This window comes from Amblyomma americanum, unplaced genomic scaffold, assembly GCF_052857255.1.
Source record: "Amblyomma americanum isolate KBUSLIRL-KWMA unplaced genomic scaffold, ASM5285725v1 scaffold_93, whole genome shotgun sequence".
NCBI lineage: Eukaryota > Metazoa > Arthropoda > Arachnida > Ixodida > Ixodidae > Amblyomma > Amblyomma americanum.
The window spans coordinates 287,435-305,749 of NW_027526565.1; the positions used below are offsets into that span (position 1 = coordinate 287,435).

An 18,315-nucleotide genomic window follows, 5' to 3' on the forward strand; every position below is an offset into this window, starting at 1 on the left:
TCGCTTGATATGGTGATCTTCAGGCCGTTCTTGGAGCGTTCTTGATCCCGTCCTCGTCGCCATTTGTTGTGTCTGCACTTCATTTATTGCACAACTAAGAACATGGTACAATACTGACACACAACATGGAAGCCATGCCACCGGCACAACACACACAGCGTCAATACGCACGCATGCAGCTTGTGTCCACAGTTGCCAACACACGCACCGTACACCGCTGCTTTTGGCACACAACAATTACCCTTTTAATTGTCTTAATACAGCATGGTGAAATTGCAGCCTTGAAGGCTGTTGATTCGAGGCAAATCTAATTTACAGAACTCACGGAAGTGCAAAACCCTGTATGTCAGTCAGTTTATTGTTTCCTCCCTCCCTTTTTTTTCCCTAAAGCTATGGTTCGCTGTAACCTCTCTTCCTCCGTTTTTTGTTTAATGAAATAAACACTACTACTTACTATTCGAATTGGATTTACAGACAAAATGTTGGTACAGGATTCTCTGCTATTAAGTTATTTTTATTCTTTTACATCTTTATTTGAGAGTGACAGCATAAGGTGGCATTGTGTCAGCCTCTCTTGGCATTAAACTTGTCTGTTACTGTGGGAATTCTACAAAAATTCAGACTATTTGATCATCGAGAGTAAATGTAAGTATGAAATGCCCTTCAGCAAATGCATACTGTAATTTAGGATTTAAAACTTCTAGTGAGCTGTGTGGCAGTCCTGGTGCGACCATGATCCGTGACAACATAAACTGACAGTCACGTGCTTCCTGGCGACTGAACTGTGCAATGTACATATAGTGAGTGTAAGGGAGTGGGTTGTTCGGACTAGGGGTGGAGAAGGGTGAAGGGAGAAGTCTTGACAAGGGGACAAAGGTGACAAAGGTGTGTGTCCTTCTCTTTTCTGGCTAGCTTCTCCCTGATCTCGGTGACCTCACCACAATGTGTCACGGCCGGAATCAAATAGGCACGCGGTCTGCTTCGCACCGACCATGTGCGCAGCAGTTTTGCAGCAGACGACGGCGCTCATGCTGCTTCAATATGGCCGTCGCTGCCAGGGGGAGAGGCTCAGAGCCGACAACTTCTAATTACAATTTCTAGCTGAAATGCGCGCATAGAGTCCTACTTCTTTTTCAGTAATGCATAACGTCATGGCTAGTACCTGCAATGTAAAACCACAATTTGTGGGTAGACCATGTCATGACACTTTTTAGCGTACTCCGAGAAAATTTGGCGAATTTGTTAGACACCCTAGGGTGATTACTAGAATGGTACAAAGGAATGTCATGCAGCTAGCTACACCATGCAAATATGTATGAGTGCACGTGAGACTGAAATAGGAATAGCTACGTCTTATCCACCCATTTGTGTCTTTCTCATGCAGAGTGGGCAGATGACAAACCCGGTGCCTCTCGAAGGACAGCAAAAGATCGCTCCGAGGAGGTGAGAAAACAGAATTGCAGACGTTTCTGAAGACATGCTTGCAAGTTTGAAATACGGTATTGTTGTCCTTATGGACAGAACAGAGTAATGCAGCATCTCGTTGTAATGTTTTGCCAAACGCATTCAAGCATGGTTATACACAGGACTGGCTGAGTGCCTGCTGCTCATGAGCAGCGACAGGTGTGTCCCCACCTGGAAATCGCACATGCACAGCAGGCACCCACCTTGTCTGGCATACATAGCTTGGATGGGACGTCACTTCAGCAGGCTTGCTGTTACGGCAGCCATGTTTCTGAAACACTCAGCTTTTGTGCACACTTCAGGACCCGGATAAATGAATGTGTTCTGTGCTGCGACCAGGTCCTTTTCGCTTTTCATTTGAAAATTCCTCTACTTTCGAGCGAGCAGCTGGTTGGATTGGCATGTGTTCAGTGCGAGGAAAAGTTTTGACAGTGCAACGAGCCCTCATGATGCGCTAGAGTTGGCCTGCGCCTGGATTTTGCATGGCGACATTGTTAGCTGCTTTGTGTTTTCTGTCTATTTTGGGACCATCAAATTGGTGTACTAATCGCTTTCATCGCATATTTATTTGTGCATGGGTAAAGAGCTTGTCACGAAAACAAGCCCTTCTTGGAGAGGTCAGCACACTTTTTCCTTGAGCTTTTCTGTCTGGTTGAATTTAGTTCGAGGCATCAATGCAGCATTCCCTGCCCATTTCCTTTTACTTTCTGGGTGTGAAAGCTCAGTTTATAGAAACATTGATTTCTCCACAGGAATATGGATGGTGGCAGCTATGGTGGAACAGTGCATAGCTAAATCGTTGTTTCCACCACATCAGTCTCAGCATGCTGTTTCTGGGCCTCAGCTTGCATTTTACGCTGCATCGTTTTTCACTGGGTGCTGATGGCATGTGGAATCTTCAAGCTTGGTGCTTTACTCAAGGAGGAGAAGCTGTCAGGATTTGTCTTCTCGAATTACTTGGGGGGAGGGGGGGTCTTCATTACAATGCCAACAGTAGCATTACACAGTGATGTTTTCTCTGTTTTGTTATCAGCATGCCATCAGCAGTCAAAATTATGGGTTTACTTGTCATGAATTGCATGCCACAGAGTTGACATGCTTATTGCATGCTGCACGCAAGCTTCATTGTTTTTGCTGAAGGCATTAGCTCGCATTCTCACATTGGTCCTCTGTGATCTGTGAGAAGCTTGTGTTTTTTAGCATTTTAAAGGGAAAGCTGGGATACTCCGAACAAGTTCTTATGAGAGAACAGACGTTTCGGTGCCAACTCAGCATGATCTTCAAGTTTGACTTGGTGGCAGCAAGAAACACGCTTTTTCTAATCACTGCCACTATGGGTTGTTGCCGTGCAAGTCACTATAGGTCACAATGAAATTGCGGGGCTCTTTCCGTGTGAGTCACATGAGTTGGGCCATACAGTGGGTTGTTGCAAAGGCCATGTGCATACACTGATGGAAGAGAGCCTTGAGCGCAGTTTACATTTCCGGGTATGTTTTGGATGTGCCAGGATTCTATGATCTGATGCTTGAAGGGATCTGGCTTGGTGTCTACAAGTCAATTCGGTATTCCAAGTCCTTAGAATGCTCCACAATTGCACTGTGCCCTTGTTTGAAATTCTACACATCGTGTGTGCTTGCAAAGCTTTTGTAGCAAATTCTTTGTCTCACCGATGTAGCTGGCAGAATAGTCAGCACTATTGCTGCTGAAGCAATGAAGTATTGCACCCAAAGCCATGCTGAACGACAGCCTTGCAAACTGAGCTGGCGGTTCATAAACATGGCGGACCCATATCATGGGATTCCTTTCACTGATCGCAGTGCAACCTGTATATGCATCTACATGAATACTTTTCCGCTATGGTAAAATTATCCACACACCATCGACTCTGCAATCGCTAGTCGCGCTGTATGCACAAGGAGTAATGAGCATGGGCACGCGGCCCGCACATCACTGATGTCGCGATCGCCAGCCGTGCTGTACACATCGTGAGCAGTGAGCTGTGGTCATGCGACCGTAAATAATTGCTGTCAGCTGAAAACAGATCTCTGTGAGTACATTTTCCATGCTGCTTCATACTGATTTTGTTCATTTTGTATGATACAAAACTTCGGATGATATGATTTTTCTTGAGACCCCATAGGATTTGCTTCACCTAGAATGAGCTGTATGCTCAAACAGCGTAAGATCTAATACAAAGCTTCCAGTTGCAACTTGAGTTAGCCATGATTCAGCGGTAGAAATGTCAGCCAGCACATACATAGACGTCTATAAAAACCTTTGGGGAGTCCACGCCAGTTCTCATGAGAACGGGTACGTGCTACTCTGAATGTGCGGGCCAGCTCCAAACAAAGACGTGTCTTTTGTGGCATCCGTGTTACTCCATGAAACAGTGAGACAAGCTCGGTGCAATGCGTTCTCACAGGAGAGGACGCCAAAGCCGGGCAGGGGTTGCACTGCTCTCCTCCATACCACTGAGGAGAGTTTGTTCAGTGCAATACTTTTAGAGGCCTTGCTTGAGAAAGTGCAGATGCTTCCCACTGTACTTTTGGGGGTAGCTTAATCGTCGTCCACGTTTTCTGCCTCAGTGTATCACAGAATCATGCTGCGCTCAATCTTTGGATTACGGAGTACTGTAATTGGCAGTCAAGTTTTTTTCTGTAGTTGGCTTGTCTCTTTTTGCTTGTTATTTGTGCTCTGTGTTTTGCATCTGGGAATTTGAGTACAGTGAAAGCTTATTGATCTGAACTTCATGGGACTAAAAATGTTTCAGTTATCTAATAAGCACCCAAAAAGTGTCAAGAACTGCTGCATCAACATATATTTATTTGTCAAAAGACTGGGCAATAGTTGCCGAATTCTAAGATAAAAATGGTGCAGTAGTGACTGTTTATGTTTCTATTAATGCTTTATTGCCTGTATATTAAAATCGTAGGGGCCCCTCACATCCTTCACGGTGTAGCACAGTGAAGTTCTACCGCATCACACCCATCATAAGCAGCGCTGCTGCGTGTGAGGAGGCTTCACTGTGTGAACACCAAGTTGTACACAATAAACATGCAGTTTTGGCACATTGGAAGAACGGAACCACACAGGTGCAAGTGAAAGAAACTGTGCTGAAGTGGTGAGAGAAAAAAGAAGTAACAGTGTAAACCGGGCTACGCCTAGAATACCCCAATGAGGGAATGCATGCGTGCTGAACCGTGTTCGTTGCCATAAAGAAAGAATGGTTTTTGAGAAAGTGTACTTTTAATTATGCGTGCGTTTTGTCCTGTTGGCCAGGAGGGCGAGTATTGACATGACAGCCGATGTAGGTTTTGTAATTCATGCTGGCCTTATGTCTCTTGTTTAAGATCTCACCTCTTGTTTCAGACGGCGATTAGCAGCGGCACTTGTGGAAGGTTCCACCGATGTCAATGCCATTGTGTCAGATCATAGCTGTACATTTAGCGAGTGAAATTTTCAAGGGGTGTGTCAGAATGTTCGGTCCATGTGGCTGCTTCAAGAGGGTTCACCAGTGCGAGCTCCCACAGAGAATAATACATGAGCACTTTCAGAAACTCTAGCGCGTCCAAATTTGGCAAAATTTTTATGCGGCTTGCAGTAGCATTTTCATTTTTGATAAGGGGAGGAAATGTTGTGGACAGATTGTCGATTAAATCTTTCTCTTTTTTTTTTCAAAAGAGTGGTAAACATCCAGAAAAATCTTGCTTTTAAGCATGTCGCTGTTGATTGTTGCGTACTGAAAAAAAAAATTAGTGTCAAAATTTGGTTTGCAACATTTCATCTTTTTTTTTCTTTCTGTATTGTTAAGGCGCAATTTTTCTACAATATTGAGCCTGTGTGTGCATTTGCTATGTTCTCAAAGTGTTGTGTATACATTCTGGATAAGGTAAAAATATGCACCAAGTTTGACTCTTGCTATGTGGCTCCACCTGGCACCGGGATATTTTCATAATACTATACTCTAACACCAGCCTCTTCACCTGCTTCACTGTGTTCATGCACGTGAGATTTTTCGGATACAGGCTTGAATGAACTTGGCCGCATACTCTCCCTCCCTCCCCCTTTTTTTTATTTCCTTGGGCTGTATTGGTACATCCTTTTTTTTTTCCTTTTTGTGAGTCAAAGAGCATGTGGGACCCCAGGCTAATCAGTGCTGGTGGCATTCACTTATTGTACGCGGGTGCACAGTCTGCAAAGAAAGCTGCTTGCCCACTGTCTAATTTTGATAATCACGTTTCACGCATTTTGTGCGGTTATGAAATGACAGTAGAGACTTTTAGAATAGGGGGGACCCTATCAGTTAGGGGAAAGGGGAATAGAGGGGTGCCAGTGCGCATGCTCAGAACAATGACTTGAGGGGTGTTCGTGTCCTGCACTGGTCCCCCACTATTTTCCTATCCCCCTTCTGATAGGGTCCCCCTATTCTAAAAGTCTCATTTAAAAAAAACACGCGGAAGCGACTCTGTCAATACGGCGAGTGTATAAAAAGCAAGTAAAATATGCTTGGTGAGGTGGAGCTATGACGAAGACAACTGGCGTACACTTAACCTTCATTTAAAACTGGAGGAAGGAGGAAAATTCCACTTCTGAAGGCATATGGCCCACAGGGATGAGAGAAACGGACTCAGAGGGGGCACGCGGACAGAAGCTTGGATAACATTCTTGGCGAGCAGACAAGCAAGCATGTCCACCGCGCCGCATAAGAAGCACTAGAACCAAAATGGAATGCTTGCACACTTAGTATAGCAGTAAGACTTAACAGCCTAAAAGCCATGTTAGCATTTGAAGATGCACCATCATGAACACACCTCAAGTGGCACACTACGAAGCTGAATCATGTTAAGAGAGTGCGTCATCATCGTCATCAGCCTGATAACAGCCACTGCAGGGCAAAGGCCTCTGCCTTCTCTCTCCAATTAACCCGGTCCTTTGCCAGTTGCGCCCACACTATGCCTGCGAACTTCTTAACCTCATCCGCCCACCTAACCTTCTGCCGCCCCCTGCTATGCTTGCCTTCTCTTGGAGTCCACTCCATTACCCTTAAGGACCAGCGGTTGTCTTGCCTTCGCATCACATGCCCTGCCCAAGCCCATTTCTTCCTCTTGATTTCAACTAGGATGTCATTAACCCGCGTTTGTTCCCACTCAGCCCAATTCCGGTCTCGTAACGTTACACCTATCATTTTTCTTTCGATGGCTCGCTGCGTAGTCCTTAACTTAAGCTGAACCCTTTTCATTAGCCTCCACGTTTCTGCCTCATAGGTCAGCACCGGCAAGATACAGCTGTTGTACACTTTTCCCTTGAGGGATATTGATAAACTGCTATTCATGTTTAGTAGGGCATGTTGCCAGGCTAGTTGGTTTAGCATTTTTTGATGCTTGGAAAAAATTCACTTTGGCTTTGTCTCCTTGTCTCTTTTGTCTGTGTGAATTTATTTGCGCCAAGGTGAATTTTTTCCAAGCTTCAAAAAATGCTATTCATGATCTGAGAGAACCTGCCGTATATGGTCCACCCCAACCTTATCCTTCTAATTATTTCCCTCTCATGATCCAGATCAGCTGTCACTACCTGCCCTAAGTAGATGTATTCCTTTACCACTTCCGGCACCTCGCTTCCAGTTGTGAACTGCTGTTCCCTTGCTAGGCTGTTGAACATTACTTTGGTTTTCTGCATGTTAATTTTTAGACCCACCGTTTTGCTCTGCCTGTCTAAATCGTTGATCATGCTTTGGCAATGTCATAAGTGGATCGCAGATTATTTAGGTATTCTCCATTAACTCTTATCCCCAACTGTTCACAATTCAGGCCTTGGAATGCCTCCTGTAAACAGGTGGTGAATATCATTGGCGATATCGCATCTCCTTGCCTGACGCCCTTCCTTATTGGAATTTTATTGCTGACTTTATGGAGGACTGTGGTAGCTGTGTAGTCGCTATAGATATCTTCCAGAATTTCACATAAGGCTTGTCTACACCCTGATTCTGCAATGCCTGCATGACAGCTGAGGTTTGCACTGAGTCGAATGCTTTCTCGTAATCAATGGAGGCTATATATAGGGGTTGGTTATATTCTGCGAATTTCTCTATCACGTGATGGATGGTGTGAATATGATCTAGTGCTGAATATCCTTTACGAAAACCTGACTGATCATTTGGTTGATTAATGTCTAAGGTTGCCTTGACTCTATTAGTGATTACCTTAGTAAATACGTTGCAGGCAATGGACAATAAGCTGATCGGTCTGTAATTTTTCTAGTTCTTGGCGTCTCCTTTCTTATGAATTAAGGTAATATTTGTGTTCTTCCAAGCTTCTGGTATGGCCGAGGTCATAAGGCATTGCGTGTGCAGGGCGGCTAGTTTTTTTAGCACAATTTCCCCTCCGTCCTTCAGGAGATCAGCTGTCACCTGATCTTCACCAGCTGCTTTTCCCCTTTGCATTGCTCCTGAGGCTTTCTTTACTTCCTTTTTCGTTACTGGCGGGTTGACTAATTGATGTGCGCTACTGTCTCTCTCGTGAATGCTCTGATTACGTTCACTACTGTATAGATTTGTGTAGAACTCTTCGGCTACTTTAACTGTCTTATTCATATTGCTAATGACATTGCCCCCCTTGTCTCTTAAGGTATACATCTGATATTTACCAATGCCTAGTTTCTTCCACGCCACTTTCAGGTTACCTCCATTCTTTAGAGCATGCTCGATCCTCTCCATATTGAACTTCTTTATGTTGGCTACCTTGCACTTATTTATTAACTTCGATATCTCTACTAGTTCTATCCTGTCTGTAGGGTTAGACGCCCTCATGCTTTGGCATTTCTGAATCAGATCTTTCGTCTCCTGAGATAGCTTACCGGTATCCTGTCGAACCGTCCTACTGCCTACTTCTACTGCACACTCCGTAATGATAGCTGTCAGATTATCGTTCATTGTATGGACATTAAGATCGTCGTCTTCAGTTAAGGCTGAATATCTATTCTGCAGCGATATCCTGAATTCTTTTATTTTCCCTCTTATTGCTAATTCATTAATGGACTTCTTCTTCACTAGCTTCTTTTGTTCCCTCAAGTCTGAGCTAATTCGAGACCTAATTTCACATTTGCAGAAAGATGCGTGCACCAGGGGGTGCAGGCAGAATGCCCAATGGGCAAACCCTTTCCACTTATTTGCTGAAAGCGGCCGCCGTGTTTTGCCACAAGAAGGGTTTGAGGCTATTTGCCATGTGCTCCCATGTTCTTGCTCATGTTGCTCATTAGAGTACGTGCACATTGGCACAAAAGCCTGAACTTTTCATTTCCTAGGAGTCGCCTGATCCAGCCGCAGGATTTTATCCCACGATATTTCTTTCCAGCTCACTCACACTCACACACTTGCTGAATATGCATTCGAGTACATGCTGTGGTTTCCCTAAACATTGCAAAGAATCTCATACTGAGGCTATTCTCTTATAACTTGAAACCAAGCCTTCGTGCCGAATGCGTACTCCACCAAGAGCTTTGCTTTTCTTTCTTTAAACAAAATGCTCCTGACACCATCAATTATTGTAAAGTAGTGGCCTAACAACAAAATAGGAGTGTGTTTGCTTACATATTGAGAGGCCATGTCACATGGCAAGGCAAGGCAAACACAAGGTGTGCATGTTTTGAACACGTCATTTTATCTTGTCGAGCACCTATTTCGCATAATTTGTGATTGTCACTCAGCTGAAACGAGGCAACGTGCTAGCATTACCCATCTTATACTTCTCGTTTCATGCAAACATCTACTACTCAACATCTTGAAGCAGAAATCATGCACTATATTGTTTGTAAAGGACAGGCATCTCAAAAACCTTTGATGGACATGTAACAGATGTCAGCTTAAAAAACCTGGTGTATTTTAAAAAAGTATCTTAGTTGTGGTATTAACATGCTAAAACAGTTCTCATAGAAATGTGCCTCAAAAGCACTCAAAGGACCACTCCATCCAATTATTGTTCTGAGCAGAAACTGATTCTTTGGCTATCTTAATGTTTGTCGGGCAGCAGAAGACTCATTTGTCACCAAGAAAATCGCTTTTAAAAATCTTCTTGCTAGAACTTTCAAACTCGTGATGTTCTTGCTAAAAAGGACAGGTTTGGTGAACAGGGCAACACTGCGTGGATCTTTGTGCATTACATGGTAGTACCATGCAAGCCTTTCCTGCATTTAAGTGGGGATGTAGCTTTGAAATCTGAAAAAAAAAAAGTTAGCTTTTTTATTATTAATGTATCCACTCATATGCCTCTCTCTTTGCTGTTTCAAAGTTCACTTGCTCAGTTCAAGCGGGAAGCACTAAAAAAAATGTTTCGTGATCAACCAATACGTCACTGCTTATCTTTACCATGTTTGTTTTGTTACACTCACAGAACTCTACTGTATGCGGTGGTGGTAACATTGACTTTCCATTTCGATGGATTGCAGATTTTTGGTGTGACATCTTGTTTGCAGTTTAGACATGTCTATGCCAACTGCTTTGTACAAGAAAAAAACAAAAAACGTGTTGTGCAAAAAAAAAATCAGATTGTCATCACACGCTGCATGCATTCAGAAATGCAGTGAATGTTGAACCTGTCTTCTACCCATTTTGTCCAATCTGCAGGTGTTCCACAAGATGTAGAAGGGGCGAAAAAAATTTTTAGAAAAAATTTCTTCAAATATATTGCTGAAATTTTGTGCACTTAAGTTTAAAGCAATGCTAGCTTGCAAAATAAATTTCATCAAAATCCATGGTGTTGAAAGCCATGTCCCTCATAAATATTTAGCACATATTAGGCCAGTCCTTAGAGCTTTCCTCTGGATTTCAGGTATTTTTGTGCTAGTCCTATGTGCTTCTTCACTCTTGTTCCATCCTTTTTGCGCAGTTATTTATAGTTCTTATAAGGTCGTACCAACTAGCCCCTCACCGCACTCTTCTAGATTCCAAAAGATGATTTTTTTCCCTAAAACATCATGTTGACGTCTAAGATGAGTCGCAGTGGTTTTGTGTGAAATAAAAAATATTGAAGAAATGCTGCAATTAGACTTGTGTACGGCACACATAAAAAAAGCCATTACAGCCGTGCTGCAAATGCTCCAGCACTTCACAGAGTCAGCGTAGTCATGAGGTGTTTAGCTTTTCTTTGCATAAAGTGGCCTCGCACAGAAGGTGTGAGGCAATCGAACAGGCAGAAACAACGTTGGGCTAGCTTTGATGAGCGCTGTTATCGAGGGGAACCGTGAGAGTACGGGCAAGGTTTTCCTCAATTCCTTTCATCCTTGGCACTGAGGTGGACACATTACCTTTCGCTCGAGAAACAAACTGGGCATATTATGTGTGGTGGGTGAGTGCTTGCAGTGCTGTGCTTCAGTAGCGCAAATCAGTATCTTATTTTTGAAAGGTTGTGAGGTATATGCAGAGTTGAGGGGATGTCAACCTGAGCCTTTTATTTTTAAGAGCCAATGCAGACCATTCAACTTAAGCGACACTGAGAACAACTGCATCAATTATTTTTGTTAGTAAATTTGATTCTCTGGCTTTTTTGGGCGTGCTGACACTTGTCTACACCAGAGAGCCCATTTATGGCTGCGAAAAAGAAATTAAAACTTTTCCCACCTCTTGCTTCAAAGTTGGGACGCCCACACCGAGAGGAGGCCTGGTCGCCACCACTGTTCTGAAATGAATGGCAATGTAGAGGTAGTTCTGGGAGCCACGCTGAAAACTCGGTAGCAATGCACACAGTTTACCTGCAAAATCAGCTGGTATTGGCAACAGCTGGGTTTCATTTCTTCGTTTTTTCTATATATCATCATCATCAGTCTGACTGCGTCCACTGCAGGGCAAAGGCCTCTTTCTAGTGTCTCCAATTAACCCTGTCCTTTGCTAGCTGCAGCCACCATACCTGCAAACTTCTTAAAGCCCACCGAACTTTCTGCCGTCTTCTGCTACGCTCGCCTTCTCTTGGAATTCACTCCGTCACCCATGAAGACCAGCAGTTATCTTGCCTTCGCATTACATGCCCAGCCCAAGCCCATTTCTTGCTCTTTTTTTTCAATTAGGATGTTGTTAACTCACGTTCGTTCCCTCACCCAGTCTACCCGCTTCAAGTCTCTTAACATTACACCTATAATTTTTCTTTCCATAGCTTGCTCTCTTGTCTTTAACTTAAACTGAACCCTTTTCTTTAACCTCCCAAGTTTCTGCACCATAGGCGAGCACTGGTAATATACAGCTGTTGTATACTTTTCTCTTGAGGGATATTGGTAAACTGCCATTCATGATCTGAGAGAACCTGCCATATATGCTCCGCCCCATTCTTATTCTTCCAGTTATTTCCCCCTCATAATCCGGATCAGCGGTCACTACCTGCCCTAAGTTGACGTATTCTCTTAGCACTTTCAATGCCTCGCTACCTACAGTAACTGCTGTTTCCTTGTGGGACTGTTCAACAGTCGCTTGACTTTCGGACCCCCACCTGTATACCGAATTTATGTACTTATCCAGTATATACCCTAGAAAATTCAATAAATTCAAATTAAAAAGAAATTAGACCCACCTTTCTGCTATGCCTGTCTAAATCTCTGATCATGCAGTTCATCCCCTGAGTGACTTAGCAAGGCAATGTCATCAGCGAATCACAGATAACAAAGGTATTCATTAACTCTTATCCCCAGTTGTTCCCAATCCAGGTCTCTTGAATACCTCCTGAAACAGGCGGTGAATAGCATTGTAGAGATAGTGTCTCCCCACCTGACACCCTTCCTTATTGGAATTTTATTGCTGACTTTATGGAGCACTATGGTAGCTATGCAGTTGTTATAGGTATCTTCAGTATTTTCACATATGGCTCTTCTACTCCCTGATTATGCAATGCCTGCATTACTGCTGACGTTTCCTCTGAGTAAAATGCTTTCTCATAATCAATGAAGGGTATATATAGGGGTTGGTTAAATTCTGCACATTTCTCTATCAACTGATTGATAGTGTGAGTGGGGTCTATTGTGGAATATCCTTTACGAAAACCTGCCTGACCATTTGTCTAAGGTTGTCCTGACTCGATTAGCTATTACCTTAGTAAATGCCTTGTAGGCAGTGGAGAGTAAGCTGATCGGTCTGTAGTTTTTCAGGTCCTTGACTTCTCCTTTCTTATGAATTAAGATAATGTTAGCGTTCTTCCAAGCTTCTGGTACACTTGAGGTCATAAGACATTGCATGCACAGGATGGCTAGATTTTCTCCGTCCTTCAACAGATTTGATGTTACCCAATCCTCACCAGCCACTTTCCCTCTTTACATTGTTCCCTAAGGCTTTCGTTACTTCCTCTTTCGTTACTTGCGGGATGACCCATTGCTGTGCACTACTGTCTCTCTAACTTTCTTAGTACATTGGCCACTATATATATATATATAGATTTTTGTAAAACTCTTTGGCTACTTCAACTGTCTTATCCATATTGCTACATTGCCCTTTTTCTCTCTTAGCACATTTATCTGGTTTTTATCTATGCTTAGCTTCCTCTTCACCACATTTAGGCTACCTCCGTTCTTTAGAACATGCTCGATTCTCTCCATATTGAATTTCCTTATTTTGGCTTACCCCCTTGTGCTTATTTATTAACTTCGATAGCTCTGCTAGTTCTATTCTCTCTGTAGGGTTAGACGCCCTCATGCTTTGGCATTTTTAGATTTTTCGTCTCCTGAGATAGCTTGCCGGTATCTTGTCGAACCGTCCTACCGCCTCTTCTACTGCGCACTCCATGATGATAGCTGTCAGATTATTGTCCATTGTATGAACATTAAGATCATCTTCCTCAGTTAAGGCTGAGTATCTTTCTGCAGCAATATCCTGAATTCGTCTATTTTTCCCTCATACCGCTAACTCATTAATGGACTTCCTCACTAGTTTCTTTCATTTCCTATTCAAATCTAGGCTAATTTGAGGCCTTACCATTCTGTAGTCGCTCCGGCACACCTTTCCAAGGACCTCCACGTTCTGCACGATGCCAGGGTGAGTGCATAGTGTGAGGTCTTTTTCATTTTTAGTCTTACCATTGGGGCTCTTCCATGTCCAATTCCTGTTTTCTCGTTTGCGGAAGAAGGTATTCATGATTTGTAAATTATTTCTATCTGCGAACTCAACTCTTCTTTGCTATTCCTACAGCCTATCCCAGAGTCGCCTACCGCCTGGCTGCCAGCCTGCTTCTTGTCTATGTTCGCATTGAAATCAGTACAGTTGATTGTGATTTTACTTTGTTCATTGCCAATTCCACGTCTTCATAGAAGCTTTCAACGATATAGAAGCCCGTTTTCGATGAGAGTGGCCTCTTTGTCGTGTGAATGATGCAGTCTTGTCAATTCATGTCAGCTTCAGTTTCGGTTGTTGGTATCAGTAAAGTCAAGTAAATTAAAAATGCTGAATGGTAGTTTACTTGATCTTTTGAAATCTTAAGCCTGATGGGATCTGCAATTTTTTTTTTCAAAAGATTATCTCCAGTTACAATAGGCTTGATCATGAGTGGCCGACTAGCACACTTATATGCACTGCTGCTCTGGCCAGTTTAGGTATTGAAACAAATGTAATCAAGACATGTTAGGGTATCGAGAGCAAAGCTGTGGATGCCATAATGTGTGTCACAATTTTGCCCATTTCTAAAATTTTTTGAGCTAGCTCAGCCCAGGAAATGTTTTTTGTCAGATTTGTGAATTCCCTTTTATTATCACTCAATATTTATTTTTTTGCAGGAGCCACCCCCAAAGAGGACCCGTAAGATGGTGTAATTGGAAGTGGTCTCTGCGGTTACTTCTGCATACATTTCTGACATTATTCCAGTTTGAGTTTATAGCTTTACAGGTTGGCAGCTACCATCCCGTTTCTTTTGCAATAAATGTGCTGACTTAAATATGCTTCATGCAAAGTTGCAACAAGCGCTTCCTTGTGGTCATTTGTGCTTCAATGTTGTTTTCTATGGCAAGCACCAGCTGCCGCCTTGCACTAGCAAGCAGCCAGTGAATATCAGTGCAAGCCTGGGGCTAGACCCTAACCACCATATTCACGAGTCGGCCTTACCTTTAGCTTTCCTTAACTCGAAAGGAGACTTCCGTAAAGGTAACAGAAATTAAAAGATAAGGGAGAAATCAGCTGCAGAGAGACTGGCTCCATGCAGCCAGTGCCAGCGCGTCGTGAGACGAGGTCACGAGGCAGCGCAGCTGGCAAGCGTCATATTTGTAAACAAAGGTGGCGCTGCGGTCGGCAGCGACGCTGGGTGTAGGCAAAACGCAGCACGCCTACACTGCGCCAAGCGACGCTGCCTTAGAAACCAACTGGTGTATGCGAATATTTCAAAACGTGCGCGCCGCTTGTGGCTAGAAACATTTTTGTCGATGCTCAGAGAGTAGTTCTGCACTTTTTCAGCCTGTTCGCTAGACGGAATTACCAGGCAGAGCGCTGCATCGGGTGGTTCTCCGCTCCTAGTTGGCGACAGCTAACAGCGCAGCGCGAGGTATGAGAGGAACTAATCGTCCACAGTTCTCAACTTATGGGCCGATAAAGCATATTCGATTGCCAGTGCAAGATAGGACGACGTGATGCACCACGCGAATCAGCTTCCTCACACGACGAACCTTGTGTGCTTCCTATTTTCACCGAGCCGCTTCACTACAGGGACCTATAATTAGTGAACACTATATAGTTGCTTTGAATAAAGCAATTGCGATCCGAGAGCTCCACGAGCGCATACATAGACGTTTTCCTCGTGCTCCAAACGAAATTTACGCTCACTCTGGAAAGCTATAAAGTTTTGCTTCTTAATTCTGCTTGATCGGAGTGGTTTTTGGCGTGGTAGCTGTTTTCGCCAGGTTCTGATCGACGTACAATGTGAAAATTCAAATAATTTGAGAAATAACACTGCGCGACTTTGTCGAGATGCTAGCATCGTTCCATGGACCGGTGTTGAAACGACACACGTTGAAATTCGCGAAAATGAAAACAGAAAAACCATCGTGCGTGCTACTACCATGGAGAGTCCGGTGCTTTAGCGCGGCACGGTGTGAACACTGAAGGCGACTGGCGGCAGCTTTTTTTTTTTTGCGCGCGCGAAGTGATGCTCGGGACGTTGTCCGGGTGATAACCATCTGAAAATGGCCCGCTGCATTCAACTTCGATCCCAAGCACACGTAATATCGCGCCAACACTTATGCTGAGAGCACGACAGAATGAGAACGAGTTGCAGGCGTTACTTTTGCGCTGTTCACCACGCGACCGAACAGCAACGATGCGAAGTCAGAGAGACGAACCAACTTATTAGATTTGAATGAAGAAACGCAATGTAATAACCCAACGGGTGAAACGAGCTCGGCGGTAATATTTAGCCGCGAAGCTGATCCATCGCTCTAGTTCACTGCACCGTCGACGAACCTGTCTTGCTCCTCGGCCCCTGCCCGTCGCTTTCACGACTATATCTGACCGCAATAAACTCGTGGAAACTGTCGCCGCTTCCTTTCTTCTGCATTGCGGCTAAACCAACCGCACCACAAAATGTCGGCACGCCGTGAATTGTGTCAAAAAACGCAAGCGTGGCGCATCCAATGCGGAAGGTCCGCCACTGATCTCCACTAGGTGGCTGGATGCTGCATTCCCGCTTTCTGAAGTGGGCGCAAGTATAGAGGCTAGAAGGTTTTCTATAGTGTCGCGACCGGGCCGGCGCAGCTGAAATAACATTCATTAAAGCTGCGAACTGGGCGAGTTGTTATTGATTCATATTTGAACAGCGCAATAAAACAACGAGACACAACGAAGAAAGGACACCACAAGCGCTGACTCGCAACTGGATTTTTAATTCACGTCAAAGCACCTTAAATACTAAGAACGCCAGGCACAAACAAGAGGGAAAACCAAAAGAAAACGACACAAAGCTGCTAATCATGCCCACAAAGGTGACAATCAGCACGAGCGCGAGACTACACATCTTGGCCGGATAAAAACATCTCTTTATCAGTTAGTGTGACAGAAGGATCACTAATGCAGCTATCAGGTTCCAAGCGGATGTGAAAAGCCTCCAAAATTTCCCGCGTTAGGCTGTCATTATGTTTTCCTAGGATGACGGTGTTAGACAACAGAAGGGTGCAAGTACCTTCTCTCCAGTGACGGGCAAAGTTACAAGAAGACCCATTATCTCGGGACCTGTGGTGCTCACTAAGACGAGCGTTGATGCAACGTCCTGTCTGGCCAATATAACTCAACCCGCAAGTGCACGGAATCTTGTAGACAACGCCCACATTACAGGGCACAAAAGGGCTCTTATGGTTGGTCTGACAACCCCCAGTCTTTTTCTTCGCGGTTGTTGCCTTAGCCTTCTCTTCCACCTGCCTGCAAACACCTCTAAGTTTTTTAGGCGCTGAAAAGACCACATAAACATCGTATCTCGCCGCAACATTCTTTAAACCATGCCCCACACCATGCGTGTAAGGCACCACCACAAAATTTTTTTTTCCAGTTTTGGCTTATCACCGCTCTTGATCCATCTAAGAAGCTTATCGCATTCCCTGGAAATCACATGAGAAGGGTTACCGCTAGATTTTAATCGGCCAACTTGACGCAAAACACTTTCGTTGATTCTTTCAAGACATGACTTGTTCATGGTAGATTTCAGGCTAGAAAAAACAATGCCATTTTTTACCAGTTTTGTGTGGCTTGATTGGTAATTTAGAAAAGACTTGGTAGAGCGAGGGAAGTATTCCCAACACACATGACGCTCTTCCAACAACAGTCTTAAGTCCAGAAATTGAAGTACATCTTCTTTAGGAAGTTCAGTCGTTAAAGTTAGTCCCATCGCGCATTCTCTGAAAACCTTCAGTACATCTACCACGCTGCGCGTCAAGTAACCCTTCTTAACAAAAACAATATTATCATCGACATACCGAAAAATCCTCAGAACCAACCCGTCACATCTACTGTCTATGGATCTGTCTACCCTGGCAAGGAAGATATTGGCTAACACAGGTGCTACTTTAGATCCTATGCACACTCCATCATTCTGTGCAAACGATTTTCCTTTCCATTCAATGACAGTTGAACGGAGGTAAAAAGACAGAATCTCTAAGAAGCTCTCAAGGGACACACCAGATCTAGCAATAAAATCAGTTTCATTGTTGAATCAGCGATGCACATTTTTACACTATTCATGAGGTCATCATGAGGTAGAGAATAATATAGGTCTTGCACATCAATGCTGAAAGCATCACACCTTCCCGGGTTATTGGATTTTAGGAAGTCAACCATAGCACCGGAATTAGAGATGTGAAAAGGATCCTCAATTATCAAACACGACAAATGCTTTTGAAGATAGCTAGACACGAAGAACTGCCAAGTGCCGTGCTCAGACACGATAGATCTGAAGGGAACATTGTCCTTATGCGTCTCTGCAGAAAAGAAAACCTGAAGGTGCGATCCTTTTGTGCTCTTAACAGAAGCCGCGAGGCGTTGCAAGTTGTTCTCCTCCAAAAGACGATGGGCACTTCCCTTGACTTTGTTAGCTCTGAAAGTTACGGACTTGAAGTTCTTCGTTAAGGCTTGATGCGCTTTTTCTTCAAAGGTGCCAGCAGGGAGAACGACGAAGCACCCTTCCTTGTCGGCGACCGTTATCCTGAGACCACTAGATGCAGCAAAGTCAACGAGCTTTTTCATGCGGGGGTAATTCCGTGGTTTCTCTTTTGTTCTTTCGAAAACTTCGACACATTCCGAGATGCATTGAAACTGACTATCTTTGCCTGCCAACCGGGATATTTTCTTTTTACCTCCGTTCAACTGTCATTGAATGGAAAGGGAAATCGTTTGCGCAGAATGATGGAGTGTGCATAGGA

The 18,315-nt window shown here is 43.9% G+C and overlaps 1 protein-coding gene across 1 annotated transcript in view; it reads left to right on the plus strand.

Annotated features, from left to right (window-relative positions):
* Positions 1-14,309, plus strand: part of LOC144112404 (uncharacterized) — a 50,242-nt gene extending 35,933 nt beyond the window's left edge. Inside the window, exons 11-12 of the mRNA XM_077645245.1 lie at positions 1,385-1,443; positions 14,200-14,309. Of these exons, the coding sequence (XP_077501371.1) occupies positions 1,385-1,443; positions 14,200-14,235 (95 nt within the window). The 3' untranslated portion in view covers positions 14,236-14,309. The remainder of the gene's footprint in view (positions 1-1,384; positions 1,444-14,199) is intronic.
* Positions 14,310-18,315: the final 4,006 nt, after the last annotated feature.